At 37.7% G+C, this 16,623-nt stretch overlaps 1 protein-coding gene across 2 annotated transcripts in view; it reads right to left on the reverse strand.

Annotated features, from left to right (window-relative positions):
* Nucleotides 1–4,434: 4,434 nt before the first annotated feature.
* Nucleotides 4,435–16,623, reverse strand: part of LOC126175165 (facilitated trehalose transporter Tret1-like) — a 194,208-nt gene continuing 182,019 nt past the window's right edge. For both annotated transcript variants that reach the window (XM_049921754.1, XM_049921753.1), the window contains one exon: nt 4,435–6,324. In XM_049921754.1, coding sequence (XP_049777711.1) covers nt 5,743–6,324 — 582 coding nt within the window. In that variant the 3' untranslated portion in view covers nt 4,435–5,742. The remainder of the gene's footprint in view (nt 6,325–16,623) is intronic.

Raw genomic sequence — 16,623 nt, forward strand, 5'->3', positions numbered from 1 at the left:
CCAGTAATTTGCTATTTTATCATTTCCAGGGGCTTTCCAATTGTGTGTAGAATTAATTGCTCGGGTGACTTCATGTTGCAAAATTATCACTTCAGGCATTTGTGGTATCATCTTGTATGTGTCTGTTTCTGCTTGTATCCACCGTGCATGCCTGTTATGTTGTACCGGGTTTGACCATATGTTGCTCCAGAAGTGTTCCATGTCTGTTATGTTTGGTGGATTGTCTATTTTAATGTGTGTGTTATCCATTGTTTGGTAAAATCTCTTTTGGTTTGTGTTGAATGTTTGGTTTTGTTTCCTTCTATTTTCACTTTTTTTGTATCTTCTAAGTCGTTTGGCCAATGCTTGTAATTTCTGCTTTTTTTCATCTAATTGCTCTATTGCTTCTTCTTGTGAGATTTTACCTAACCTTTTTCGTTTTTTGTCTGATATTTCATTTCTTATAAATTGTGTTAGCTGTCCGATGTCTTTTCTCAGTTTTTCTATTCTGATCTGTAGCCTGTGTTGCCATGCTGGTTTTGTGGGTTTCTTCTGTGTGTTGGTTGGTTCTGATCTCTGCCTAGTGTGTATATTTAGTGTAGTGAGTGCTCCTATATAAACCAGTAGTTGTAACTCTTCCATAGTTGTGTTTTCATTTATTTTGTTGTGTATGATTGTGTTGATAGTTTTTATTGTTGTTTCGACTTGTGGGTTATTTGGCGGTCTATGCAAGAATGGTCTAATGTCTGTATTTGTGTCTTTGTATTCTATATATGTCAGCTGAAATTTCTCTTCTATATCTAACACGTGTGTCTCTTCGTGTTCTATTTGTGCTTGTTCTGGTGGCTGTCTTAAGATTTCATTTTCCTCTGATTGTTTAATTGATGCGTGTTGGTCTTTGTTTGTTTGCTCTGGGATGTTTGAGTCCATTACTGTATTTTCTTCTTCTTCTGATTGCACATTATTTTGTTCCAGTATTTGTTGTACTTGTTGTTTGATGTTTTCTAATTCTGACTGGGGTATCCTGTTATTTTTTATTATTACACGGATCTGATCAGCTAGTTGTTGTTCTGTTAAAAATTTTAATTCCGGGTATCTGGTAATAAATGTTGTGTATACTTGTGATCTGTATCCAGTTGTGTTGGTTCCTAGGTTTGTTGCTTGGTAATATTATTATTATTATTATTCTGTTTCATAGGTCAAGAGGGCAGGGCATAGAGGGAGAGCAGGCTTTTGCGTGATCTGGAACTGAAAGAGAGCGGGCGACCTTGGGGTGCGTGTCCCACAGCCGAGTTGTGATAGCAGGCTTCCACCCTGAGAGACTCTGGGGGAGGGGTCCCCAGAGGGAGTCCTATCACTGGTGGGTGCTGATAAAGGGGGGCACTCCTTTGGCTGGGAAAGGGGAGTGGCTCCAGAAGGAAACCACATGGGATAGGAGAGGAGAGGGGGACAGGACGGGTAAGGAGGTGGGAGGAGGGGGAAAGGCTGTAACAGAGGTAAAATCAGAAGTCATCAAAACAGGGTGGTGTCAGTCATGTTTTTGATGAGCCTCAATGTGAGACAGACAATCCAGGGATTTATAGTCTTGTATTTTCTTTTCTATCTTGTAACGAGGCAATCTGGTGAGAATGGAGAGTTATGGTCGTGACAATTTACACACACTGGTAGCAGAACATGGGTTCCCTCATGGAGTGTCCACCATACATCAGGGAGATACGTGCCACACTGATAAAACACAAAATTTATCTTCTCTGGGAGGGTATCTCACTTGAAAGACAGAAGAAAGGTGATGGTTTCAGTGGATTTGTCCTTAAGACCTTTCTGCATACGCCAAACAAAATGAATGCTCCATCATTCCAGATTAGCCCAGAGTTTCTCATCAGTTTGAAGGACGAAAAATTACATTCTGAACCATATTCAGAGATTAGTGAGGTGTAGCAGACACTGGGACATGGCAAAGATGATCACAAGCACAATGAGCTGCAGATTGGGCAGCATAAGAAGATTTGACCAACAGGGAACCCGACTGCATCTTACTGAGAGACTCCACTTTGCCAAACTTGTCTTCAATATTTTCCACAAAAAACAGTGGCTTTGTGGTGGTGAATGTTTCCCCATCCATCTAGTACAGACCAGGCAGTGGAGAAAGTGTTTCACTCCGAGCTGGTGAGCCTGGTCCTCCTTCCGGGATGTAGCCAGAGAAGGGAAGGCCGCAGGGTCATAAGAATCAGTCAATGATCTGTTACCACTTGAAGAGATGGCTGTAGGAGAATAGCCAGATTTTTGGAGCTTGATATGCTTCTTGAACAAAACATCCACCCTGATACCACCCACTCCAATTAGGGACTCTCCCTGTGGGCGCCACCTAGGCACAGGCTTCTGGCATGGCAGCCATTGCTGGGAGTTCTGATGCTCCAGAATAACAAGCAATCATTTCTAGGTGTACTTGGTGAGAAGGCAACAGCTCAGGTATCAGAAGTGTGATCTTTATATCGTCTGGAAGCGCAGCCAGTTGAGTACATAATGGTCCTACCACACGGACTGGCTATGTGTGCTTGTCACATTGTGGGGTGGAGGGGTGGGGGCAGGAAGGGGGGTGGGGTGAGGAATCTATGTTGTAGACACTAGGGAGGGAGTTCTTCCCCAGAAGGCTTACACTAAAGACAAAAAATTTAGAAGTATAGGTCAAACTCCAAAGGTGACCAAAAATGCCAGAGAGAATTGAAGAGAAAAGGCAAGAGAAACAAGCCAGCAAGGAATATAGGAAACCAGATGTATAGACATGTGAACATAACTAAGAACTCCAAGATAGGGGGCATTGGGAAGGAGTGAGGATGGGGATGGAGAGCCATGGGGGAAGAAATGCGGCCCAGTGAGGAAGAATGGGATGCAACAGCTCGGGGCCTCTTCGGCACCATGCACAAACTTGCAAAAGAACCATGAGCCCCTTGATGGGCCCAGCTGATGATATTTGTTTGCTTTAATCTGTATCTTTGATTATAACTCTTAAGACTGCAGATCCTGTTTTTGCGTTACGATCAACTGAACAAACAACATCCAAACCACTTCTAGAAAACGCAGAACAGAAATGATGATAATGTGAAAAGTTAGTTCACTACCTAGAATACTAAGTATAATGTTCAGACTTCTCACCAATGAAGTAAGATTTATTGGTTTTCAGACAATCTATCACTATATCCAAGTACCAATTCATCATTACAAGATGGTTGTCTCAACCTGTTTTAATAATACATCCTTTCTTCATTTGTAACAAGACCTAAGTAAAAACTGTATTGGTTCTTTCAAAGAAGCAGCCAAGGAGTAATTTAAGTGCAGCAGAAATAAAAATATGCTTATTTAGTGCCTCTGACTGGTGCCATCTACACAATAACTACATTGATTTGAATACAGTGATTTATTACTTTTAAAAGAAATTACATGGTTTTTCATCAGGGTTAAGGAATGATTATATGCTATTATGTAACATTACATAACCCCCCCCCCCCCCCTCCTACACTGAGCAACACGGCGCAGCAGTTAGCATGCTGGACTCACATTCAGGAGAGTGACGATTCAAACCCACGTCCACGCATCCTGATTTATGTTTTCCATGATTTCCCTAAATTGCTTCAAGCAAATGCTGTAATTATTCCTAATGACCTCTATGTTTGGTCTCTTCCCCAAATCAACCAACCAACCGCCCCCATCTCCCACCACCACCACCACCACCACCACCACCACCACCACGAAATACCGATGTATAAAATTTTTCTGCCAGAGTCTGCATGTTACAGACTGACATGGAGAAACCAAAAATAAACTAAACAGGAAACAAATTTTCCTCCCATTAAACAGAAATATCTGTCTGCTCCTTTGTCTCCGCCCTTGCCTCCTGTATGTGACATACTACAAAGAAAACTGGAAGTCACATCGATGCATTCAGTTTTAACCTTGGTTTTTACCAGCAGATGATGAAGAAGAAGAAGATGATGATGATGATGATGATGATGATGATTTCTTCACCCATTCTTTTGCAACACTACTCTCTGTCCAAACTACATTTTTGACTGCACTGACAATTAGCTTGTTTTGATAGTTCTGCAGCTGTGCACTACATCATCATCATCACCACCAGTCTTCCTTCCACCATCCTGGCCACTTCCTGTCCTACCGACTTTTTATTTCACTTTTTCTGCGAAGATGGTCAGGTTGTACAGAATACAGATTGTAATTCACTTTATTTAATTGTCTGTAGAGAAAACAGATATTTACTAATGGAGGGTTTAATTTTCTGTAGATGCCAAGAGAAACATTTATATCAGCTAGACAATTTACTGCATTATTAGATGGTCAAAACTGTTGGTTATAGTCATCTCAGGAAAGGTTGGCTGGTTCATTTAGCTTCTCTGTGTATGTTTCTGACATGAAAGAATCACTAACAGCATAATGTCTTAATTTATTAATACATATAGATTTACACATACAATTCAAATATAAATAAAAGATACATTTACTGATAATATGTACAAAGTTGCATTTGGTATAAAACAAGATAAAATGTTTATCACTCTTTTTGATAAATAGGAAAAAATCACATTTTCTGCAGTAACAAGTAACTGCATACTTAAAATCTTTTTAAAACTGTATTGTGCATTTTCAGATTTGTTAATACTGCAAAATATCATAAGCTCAGTCACCATACCAGAAACTGAACACACTATAGTGAGCAGTTTGAGGAGAATTTAATACCACCACACAGATAAAGTGTTATTTTTCAGGTTCTTGTGTTTTCACAAATAATAATTGGGATGAAGGCCATGAAGCTTAAGTTCTTGCTGCCAAAATTAATATTAATCAATAAACGTTACATCATCACAGTTACTTTCAACAAAGAGCTTCACAAAAATTGTTGTTTATCACAAAATAATGGCACTAATAAATATATACATTGATTTCTACCTAATTCTTAGAATTTTACATGTAGCTTTAAAGAAGTGCAACATTTTAAAAATGACAGCTCTGAAACAGTAAATAAATTATATATAAATATATTTTTCTGTAATTGAAAAGTAAGTAGTAAGTGCAGCTCTAGATTTCGTCTGGTACATAAGGTTGTCTTCTTCCTTAATTGCTACCAAATTGGTCAAATTCTTTGCTTTTCCAGCGAAAATTTATAAAGCAAAAAAATGTAGTTTCATGAAAGTAACATTCCTTGCCCTAGCGAACAGCTTTTCTGTATAGAGTTATAAATATCCTGATGGTCAGAGTCATTATTTTAAAATCTTCCCACATTATTTTTAACTCTCAAACAGAGTCTACAAACAGTGTATAAAAGGCTGCCTGCAACAGCACTTCTTACAAAAGTAATTACTTAGGATGATTAAACAGACAATGAATAAGCACTCTTTATCACAAGTGGAATTCAGCAGTCTTTGAGCTAAAAATTCAAAATAAAAGAAATTGTAGTGTAAGACTTGACACAATAATTATTTGAGTTCATGTGTCACGCTTTCAGCACTATTAGCTATATAATGCTTCTGAATAAGAATTCTTATCCTTTTCTCTCTTCTTTATCACACGCGGGTGGACGCGTGCACACATACACACGCACACATGCAGTCTTGTTCTGCTGCAGCTGTGTTTCACTGCTGCTAAGCTGAGATACTTTCTTTCTAGTAGTCATGTGTTGTTAATTCACCATACACTATTACTATAGTACAAAAAGGTGAGCTCTGTGGTAAATAATTGTTTGTAATAAAAAATTTAAAATTTTTCTACTGCAGTTGTCTCTTCAACTTGTTGTCTTTTGTCTTCAGTAGCTTCTCCGCCCAGTACTCTCTGCACTTCTTCCAAAGACTTTCCCTTGGTTTCTGGTACTATGAAGAAAACAAAGACCGTACCAAGGGTAGAAATGGCAGCAAAGATAAAGAAGGTGACATCAGAACCAAATGCATCTTTCATATCAGAAAAGAATTTTGTGACAATAAATGCAAGAAACCAGTTCAGCAGACATGCAACTGAACTTGCAACACCCTTAATAGTTGGGGCAAAAAGCTCACTCATCATCATCCATGGGATGGGACCAAACCCAAGTGAAAATACAACAATGAAAAGACACATGGAAACGAGTGGGAGCCATCCTATCTGGTCAGCTTGCCCCTGATCTTGCAAGAGGAAAAATATACCGAGCAATAATGAGCACAACGCCATAACACTGTCTGAGACAAGCAACAGAATTCGCCTCCCTAGCTTGTCCACGACTAGAGAAGAGACAAATGTTGCTGCTACTTGCATAACTCCCACAATGACTGTTGATACTGCAGGTTCGATATCACTCCCAGCGCTCTGTAAAGAGAAATTTGTACAATGTTAATTCAATATATTTGGATACTATAGCTTTTTAACAGTTTAATACAGGAAAATTATTGTATTGCTGTTCATAAATGTTTCATTTTTCCTCTATTATGTAGAGCAAGCAACAGAACAAAAAAATAATAAAGTACAGTTACAAATTTTTGTTTTGTTCTTGGATATTCTGCTGTGTAACATCATCTGGGTTTTGCAATAATTTTGCCATCTTTAAGTGGTTCTGATGGTAATCGTAAGAAGCCCGAAAAGCAGTTCAAGATGATCATACATGAAGGAAACATAAGATCAGAAGATTATAATTTTTTCCATTTCTCTTTGTGTTTTGTTCAATGCATGGTTTAATCTGAAGGCATACTTACTAACAAAGTGTGTATCATATGGTGGTGGTACAGTTTTCGTATATTTCATGTTGTACAATAGAGTAAGCAACTAAAACACTAAATTTAATCTTAAAAAGAATATGAGGCATGAGAATTTTTGGAGTGACGGTGCTTTTGCCAATCTTCGAAGCACTTTGGGGACTCGCTTTTCATTATGATGTTCAGCTCCTTCAGTGATTCCGTTTTTACCTCATCAATGCTAGCAAAACAATGTCAGTGAGTTTCTTTTCGAGCTTGGGAATATAAAGAAGTTGCCAGGGCCATATCCAGTGAATACACAGCTGAGGCAATATAATGGTTTTGTTTATTGTAAAAAAAGGACACACAAACAGGAGCATTATCACGATGAAATTTCTACAAGTGGTTTTGCCACAATTCTGGTCATCATCTTCTGACTGCTTCATGCAAGCAGCACATAACTTCCAGGTAGTTTTCCTTGCTGATCACACAATCATAAGACAGGAACTCTTGATGCACTATTCCACTGTAATCAAAGAAAACAGTCAGAAGAACCTTCACATGTGGTCAAGCTTGTCAAGTTTCTTTACGGTCTTTGTTCTTCAGGCAGTTCCTATTGGGACCACTGGGCCTTGGTTTCAACCTCACATGCCTGTGCCAATGTTTCATCTTCTGTTATAACCTTCTCTAGAAATCCTGGATAATTTTCAACTTCATTCAGCAAGTCCTGGGTGATGTCTATGTGTCGTCATTTTTGGTTGAAATACAACAATTTTGAAGCAAATTTTGCTGCTACGTGTTTCATACCCAAAAAAAAAAAAGAAGACATATGCATATCATAAGCCAAAAGATATGTTGACATCATCAGCAACCCCTCTGATGGTGATTTGGTGATTTACCAGGACCATTATCTTTACTTCTTCCACAGATTTGTCAGCAATTGGTGTGCTAGAGCATCCAGAGCGGTCATCTTCAGTGTGTTCTCAACCCTCTTTGAAACATTTATACCACTTGTAAACTCTTGAGTTACTCATAGCAGATTTGCCAAAAGTTACAGTCAACAATTCAAATGTGATGCTGTACTTGATTCTGTTTTTCAAGCAGAATTTGATGCAAGTTCTTCGGTCCATCTTTTTCGAAAGTAAAGTTTTCTGAGCACTCATAAACACACATCTTTTCATTTGTCAACAATAAATTAAATATTGAAAACACTGAAAATGCAAATATACATCAGGAACATGTACACAAACAAGATAATTTTTTTTTTGGAAAATCAGATGTATAAACCTACAAAAGCGAAAAATTCCTGTTACTTTTTGACCATCCCTTGTACAATGTTGTAAGCTGCTCATATTGGCAATATGTTGAGAATTCTGAAGTGAAATGAAAGTTCAAAAGGAACTGGTAAAAATACTAAGGCTGGAAGTGAGCACACCTCTTCTGGGTAGAAGCCTGGATGACTTGTTGAATGGAATGCACATAATACAAAACACAGAATAGAGATTACAAATCCATTACACTATAAAAAAAAAAAAAAAAAAAAAAAAAAAAAAAAAAAAAAAAAAAATATTAATGATAGGGAGTAATGGGAAGCAAAACAACTATTTGCTAAACTTAAATTTGGTGCAGATAGAACTGTAGACATAGTGAAAGAACTATCCAGCATAACAGACAAAATCATACAGGATGACAAAAGAAGGGAAATTTCAGAAGTATATTGCTACACAGGAAGATTTTGTTTTTGTTTTGTTTTTTTGTTCGCTGCTGGGATCAAACAATAACACAGATTTTAAGAAGAAATTTCCAGAAATGTGTATGTGTGTATCACAGCATTATGTGGAAGTCAAACAGACTTTTCAGGAAACCAGTGAATGATGTGGAAGCATTTGAAATGTAATGCTATAGGTGGATGTCAAGAATTAAGTAGGAAGGTACAGTAGAAAATGAAGAGGAGAGACCTATACATTTAGTTTTTCCATTTATAAATAGAAATAACACATGAAAGTAACAAAATTTGTTTTCAAAAGACACAGCTATTTTTCATACTTCCAATTTAATTCAAAATTATAATTGCATTTGAAATTGTTAATGTCACACTACAATTTATTCTGAGTAATAACTTGACAATATTTGTAGCAGAATTAATTATTTGTGTGTTAATTCCTTTGTGTGTAAGAGATCAATACTTCATAAAATCACTGTACTGTGACTTCTTGTATATTTGTTTTTGTAGATCTGTGTAACTGTTTGGCACAAATAAGTAACATTTTTATGGATCACAGTGTTCATGGCATGTGTTAGAGAGAAAACACGTTTCAGATTTTGAACTGCAAAGTTACTGAGACATGGCATTATGATTGTTCTTATTGAGGTCTAATGTTCAATAAATGATGCAAAGAAAGTTATCTGCATCCTCTATATTATTTGTACATACATATTTCAAAATTACAACCTGCTATATCTCATAAGAAGCCAAATTGACTCATTAGACTAACAGCCAAACAACAATTCACTGATCGCAAAGCTAAATAGAAACTAAGAGCTTGGTTTATTCTACCTGCACTTGCTCATGTTAATATGCATTTCTTATGCAAACATAGGCAAAGGTAGCATTTTGAAAAGTATGCAAATTTCTTTATTTATACTATTATTGTAGTAAACAGAGCAAGAAGGGCAGTTAGAACCGAGGGCTCTTGTCCATCATGGAAACAGACACACATGTACTAAAATTATATGCATGTTGCAGGAACAAAATTAACTATATGGAAACTAGAAAAACATGATTGTAACCAGGATAGATATTGGACAATAAGAGAAACTGGCAGCAGCAGACTGACACATAAAATTTAAGTAAAAACAACTTTTTTTTCTTGTATTTTTGTGTGAAAAACAGGTTTTACAAATAACTATACTCGAGCCAAAGGTCAAATCAGAACCTAACAATCAAGGAGGGGGAGCAAATAATTTAAATCAGTGTAACAATAGTATTCACAATTGAAAAGAATGATATTAGTGCTTGGTCAATCTTTAAAAGTAATGGAACAATCAGTTATGGTTATTTGACAGTTGAACAGCCTACATTAAAAAATTAAGAAAGGTTAAAGCCAATGAAACAATCAATTGTGGTTAAAAGTGAAAAAAAAAAAAAAAATTACACTTTAAAATATCGTAACACAAAAATCTCAAACATGAATCAGTAAATACATTACATAGTGAAGTTCATAAACTTGTGAATGAAACTGGAATTTTAGCACCAAAAGTCTTATTGGTAGAATTCAGAAAACTGAAATTAGCATTCAAGATAATTTAGTAAACTAACAAACTTTAAATGACAATGTTGTGGAAGGAGGGATGCTGGAAGTACAGTAGACAATCCTGTTGTACAGACAAATTTTTTTCCTATTGTAAATAATGAATAATTTACCTATATCTAAAGTAAGTGGAATTTCAACATGAGACACTGAAGACCATGTGGAATCCATCACTTGCAAATGATTCATATGTAAAGAAGTATCTGAAATTTTCAACAATATGGCACTTCAGAAAAATTATTGCAACTTTGTAGTTGATTACAGTTTAATAGGTGGTTGATATACCAAAATGAATTCTGTAGTCAGCTTAGAAACAGTAGCTTACATGTTTGTGGTAATGCTGAAAGTACTGATAAGCACCCAACTTTGATGCAAAATTTTGTAATTTTAACTTGCAGACTGTAATAACTAATCAAAATTATGTAAAAATATTTTAAGGCAACAGCTGTAACAATGCTAAAGATACAAGTAATTTGCACAGAATACCTAATTTTGTCAAAAATTATCACAGTTTTGGGCTGAAAATGAAAGAAAAAGAGTAACAGCATGCAGTAAAAGTAGAGCTATGTTAATTTGTGCAAAAATGTCTTGTGCTCTTTATGTGAAGGCAAATTTAAAGAAAAGATTAAGAGTGGAATACAAAATTGAACTACCTTTATTTTCAGTGTTGACCCTGAATTTTTGATTATGATGTAGACAATGCACTTTACTTTGTATTGTAGAGCAATTTTTGACGACGGCAAAGAGTAGATGTTTGTATCAGGAAATATATTGACAATTTATTATATAATTACTGTGTTTCTGGTGGCTAAGAGAAAAGCATCTAATGATTTTTGAGATAAAACATATCTCTGATTAATAGTAACGATAGAAATAGTAGAAGAGTTAAGATGTGAAAAATATTTGTAATGTCAGGATGTTGCTGACTACTAATTTGTGCCACCATAGAGGTGAAACAAGTGTGACCATTAAAAATAATATTATTATTATTTATTTACTGTTTCTTCTTCTTCTTCTTCATTATTTATTTATTTATTTATTAAACAATAACTTGACAATCACAAAGCTAAGTAGAAATTGTCAACTTGGTTTATTCTACCTACACCTGCTCATTCTAATAAGCATTTATTATGTAAACCTAGGCAAAGTTAGGAATTTGGAAAGTCTGCAGATCTCTCTAATTCTGTTATCATCTTAGATGCAAGAACAAAGAGGAAGGTTAGGGAACTCCAACTAACAATAGCTGTTCAAAACAGATTTCTGTGACAATGTCTTACTGCAAATGTTCACCAGCCAATTTCTTTCTTTTTTTTTATTTATTTTTATTTTAGCTATTATGGTCTATTGCTTGATGTTGCACATAGAAAGCTGCTTCACTGACAAACTCTTAATTTCTAATACAGTTTCTATAAATGTACCTATTAACATTTTAGTGCTTTTGATAGAACCACAGCTCAAATATTGAGACTGTCTAATGAGATATCCTAAATTTCTCATGGAGAAACCTAATTATACTTTTCCTGAGGTTAATGTTCAATACACAATCACAGCTACAGAGCCTCCAATGTATGCAGGTACTTATCATCAGGAAAATTGGCTTAAGTAAAACTTTAATTTCAAGTCATGATCAGGCTTGGTATACGTCATCCTTCTAAAAGCTGCTAGTGTAGTCTTCTCCATCTCGTTCCCATGAAAATTTGAAATCTGCATACCTGTAAGGATTACTGAGCTTTGAAAGCTTTACAGTGCCAGACTGATTTCCATTAACTTTTTTATATGATTTCAACTGCCAACTCTCCAGCAGAAAGGTATTATCTAAAATAGACTTTATTCAAGCTTATCATCACATTCCTGCGGCACCAGATGATCCACAAAACTCAGGTGTGATTATAACATTAGGACTTTTCAAATTTTTGAAATGGTTTGTTTTGTTTTAGGGCGAAAAAACAACTAGGATCATATGCACCCATGTCAGAACTGCAGAACTCGAAGACAAAGAGAAGAGTTAAAAACGATGACACATTAATCTCTATCAATGGACAAGAAGACAACAAAAATTAGGGATGGGGAGGAAGGTCTATAAAATATGCCATAAAAAATGGAGGTAAAAGTTTAAATGTCCTTCACCACATTGATACAATGGATAAAAACAAAAATGCACTCGACAGCCCTTGTGTTGTTTGCTGAAACAGCCAATAACTCAGATCGTAAACACAAATGAGAACTTAAATGTAAAAAAAAAGGGAATTCCATCAGGAAATGGCAGACTGTCAAAGGTTGAGGTCAATGAGTACAAAGTGGCGGAAGAACACCGCTTAACTAATGACAATGGCTAAAACGACAGTGCCTGATACCCAACTTAGCTAAAATGATCTCCTCATGGTGAGATGGCTAAGAGGAGGTCACTTGACTATGTGTCAGAGAGAACAGACCACTAGAAATGATGAAACAGCTGGGCAGTGCAGAAGGATAGATCCAAATGGGAATAGGTGTGCGAGGAGTCTGAAAGGAACACGGATGCTCCTGTGTTAAGGCAGAAGAGGTTAAGTTGATTAAGAAGGTCAGCCAATAGAGCACCTCTCAAAAAGATTCTGGGAGAACCCCAAAGGGGATGGTGCACATTAAAATTACTGATCAGTAGAAAGGGTTGAGGTAGCTGCCGAATAAGCTGGAGGAAGTCTATCCTATAGACACTGAATGATGAAGGGATGTAAAAGATACAAACGGAAAAGGTCAAGTGAGGAAGGAAAACAGCTTGAAGACGGGTAGTCAGGAAGAGGGGCTGACTATGAATGTCATTCCGTATGAGCAGCATGACTCTTCCATGAGATGTAATGCCGATCTCAGGGGAGTGGGGGGGGGGAGAAGATCAAAACAGATTGGGAAGAAAAGTGGAAGGCCAAAGCACTCATGAGGATGCAATTTTGTTTCCTGAAGGCACAGAACAAGTGGATGATGCTATTCTTTGTAGATCAAATGCCACAAATGTTCCATTGGAGGAGAGTCATGATGAGGTAAAAATGAAGGGGTGTCACCTCAGTGGCTGCCGAGTGCCAGCCTGCGAGGACTCGCTGCTACAGGGAACAGAGGCAGGAGGATCCTGCTCCACAAGTCCTTCAGAAGCATCAGCTCTCTTCTGCTGTCAGCCTGTGGATTCCAGTGCAGAAAAACAGTTGGCGCTGCACACCAGCGACATGGAGGCTGGCCAGGTGAGGGTGTCACATGACGACACCATTGAAGAGAATCTTTGAGTTAGCAAAGGAGAAGACATTTGCCTTTGGTTGACTTCTTCAAGCCTTTCCAGTTGTCAGAGGGAGACAGTGGTGTTGGTTGGCTGGAGGGACATAGGAAATCTTCACAGGAGTATTCCTTCTGTCCTTTCTGACCTGCTGATTGCATAGGTGGTAACTTCACCCTGTGGGATGAGAGTTTGATGGCTTGTTGCACAGCTAGACAAGGAGATGTTGATACTACAATGAGTGATTTCACAACCTCAGAGCTGAATTTTAGGTTGAATGTCTGTGTGGCCATGTCCTTCATGGAGCAAGGTGTAGGAAGAACAGTACTGTAAGTGTCAGATGGTAATACACAGGGTTTGCAGCTAGCCAGTAACTTGTGAGTGACCAGGTAAGATACTTCTTCCTTTACCCAGATCTCCTAGACAGCCCACCCATTGAGATACATGGGACAATCCCAAGAGGAGGTGGCATGGTCACCATTACAGTTACAGTGAGGAGGCAGACAATCGCCCTCATGCACATCCCTACCACAGGTTACACATTTGGTAAGATGTTGACAAGACATTTAAGTCTGGTTGAAATGATGGCAACGGTAGCGGCACATCGGATTCGGTATGTACAGTCAGACTGTGATAACTTCATAGCCTGCTTTGTTCTTGGTTGGAAGCACCACTATATTAAAGGTGAGAAAAAGAGTGTGTGTGGGCACTAAGGAGGTATCTGCCTTTTACATCACCCATTGGACGCCAATGGCAACCTGATCAGAGAGGTATGTTTGGATTTTGGCCTCAGTCAGGCTGTCAAGCAGCCCAGTGTAAATAACACCGTGGGAAGAATTCAGAGTTCTATGGGGGGTCAACCCAACCAGGATAGCTGTGGAGCAGTGAAACAGCAAGCAGTTGTTGTGCTTGAGAATCAGAAGTAGTCTCCAAAAGCAAAGTGCCATTGCATAAACAACAGAAGGATTTCACAGGGCTGTCAATTCCATCAACATCTTTCTGAATTAGAAAGAGATTTACCATTGCAAAGGACTGACCATCTTCAGTACTTGAAACCATGAGAAACTGTGATGCAGCTGGGAGGGTCTTTGAATCAGAAGCGTCATTCCGTTTACGTTTGGTAGATGTAGAGTGCAAAGATGATGATTGGTTCATTGTGAGAAAATTCCCATGATTGCCAGCATCTCTGATGGCGTGCTCCTTCCAAGTGGGGGCCCCCTCCACAAGGGGGCACTTCCATCTTAGCCGATTGTTCACACCTCAGGTCACACCTCCCGAACACCTGACAGAGGGCACTTGGCAATTTGGGAAGGTAGCAGCTCAGGCAGTCACCCCTCCCTAGGCCTGGTGTGCACGAGAGGGTACATGTGAACCCTACCTGTCAACCCAGGGCTGGGAATTACATGTTACCCAGTACCATTATGCATCAGATACATGGGCCAGCCTTCAGGAGAGCACAGGGAGGAAGAAGAAAAGAGGAGCCTCAAACGTTGAAGCAGAGGAAGGGTAGGAGAAGGTGAACAAAGAAATGAAAATGGAATGAAAAACAGTGTGGAGACACTTTGTCTGTAAGCTATGGACAATGCAGAACATTCCCAACAAACCTCAGACATGTTCCCCAAGGGAAGGGAAAAAGAATGGCAAGAGGACAGACATGTATCATGGAAGGTAAAAGAAGCTGAAAAGGATGGGGCCCCATGGTAGCCAACCATGAACCCGTCAAAGAGAGGCTGAGTCCCCTGGGGGATTGGGGTGGGGGGGTCCATGCCATGCACTATATGACTTGGCTCATCCTGCCATCAAAGGCACAATGGACTGATTCAACAGCACTTCATTCGACCTTCACTGAAACAAGAAGTAAAGCTGGGAAAAAAAACCATATATTTTTTGCCAACAAGTGTATGTTTCAAAACAACCAGCACTTACGGAACTTTCAGCAAAGTTGACAGTCATGTCCCACATATTTATATTAATCTTGAGGTGCCATTACCTTGCTATCCAGGCTCCATTTACCTCTTAACAATGATTGACAGATCTACACATTGACCGGTGGCAGTATCACTAATGGACATCTCTGCAGAAAGTGTTCCCAGCACTCTGTTATCGTCATGGATGGCATGTTTTGGATTATACCCACTGATATGCTATGACAGTTTCTTTGCCTGTTATTCACTCATGTCACAAAGTCTCAAGATACGAGCTACTGCTAATCATCTGGCATCAAAAGACAAAGTTGAACAGTGACACTGCAATGTCAAGGCAGCATTATGAGCCTGACTCTCAGATGACTGGTTGACAACTTACCAACAATTTTAATGAGTCTCTGTGCTTTTGTGACTCCAGAATATAAAATCACTGTTTATAACAAATCAGCACTACAGGGATATCTGTTGAGTGGTAGATTGTGATTAATACTCTGATTAACAAAATTTATGATTCAATCCATTTTTCAACTACTAATCCATTTTTCAACTACTTTTTTTTATAAATGAAAACCCAAAATTCAGTACCGGAACCTTTGAGATAAAGTGTGCTACGTAAGGATATTTATTCAATTTTTTTCTTTTTCATATTTCCTGTAATATTTTGGACATCCATTTTCATTTTTGACTTTTAAAAATTTTAATTATCCCATAAATTTTAGTTGTTTTGATTGACAAACTGGCATGTTATTTCACATTGTGAAATATTTAATTATGGAAAATCCATCATAACATTTCACACACCATAAAAATAAAAACTCTTACAATTTTTCACAAACACCAAGAAACATCATAATGTCAATATTGTAAGAAGGCATCTTTGATGCTCTGCACCAACAAGAGGCCAGTCATAAAAAGTCAAGTGCTGAACTTGATTCTTGTAATATGGAGTAAAGTATTATTTTGTGGAAACCATGTCTAACAAAAACTATCAACTTTTATATGATTATTTCTACAATGATTAAACGAAATGAAATATTACCAATTACAAAGTCAGTGGCTATTTGAAAGTGAAGTACGGGGAAAAGATACAATTTGTTGCAGACATTGAACTTGACTAAAAATGATAATGCTTTACTATCAACAAATTAATATCTTCACAAAAACATTTAAAACCTGGCCCCCCTGAAGAATGATGTCCCAGAATATAATGGACAATGAGCTGAGCTGTGAACATCTTCAAATTACCCAGATGAGGTTTATTACTGTGTTCTTGTTTATGAAACAACCAACACTGTAATATCTATTCTACAGTGCCATTTCCCATCATGTACTGATATAAATTTACGTGTATGACAGTACAGACAAAGAAATGTTAATGTTAAAATTAAACCATTTCAATAATTGCTGTTTGATTGGACTGTGGGAACAGGACTGTTAGGTACTGCAGAAATTCTTTGAGCCTA

The sequence above is a fragment of the Schistocerca cancellata genome, chromosome 3 (genome assembly GCF_023864275.1).
Source record: "Schistocerca cancellata isolate TAMUIC-IGC-003103 chromosome 3, iqSchCanc2.1, whole genome shotgun sequence".
NCBI classification, from domain to species: Eukaryota; Metazoa; Arthropoda; class Insecta; order Orthoptera; family Acrididae; genus Schistocerca; species Schistocerca cancellata.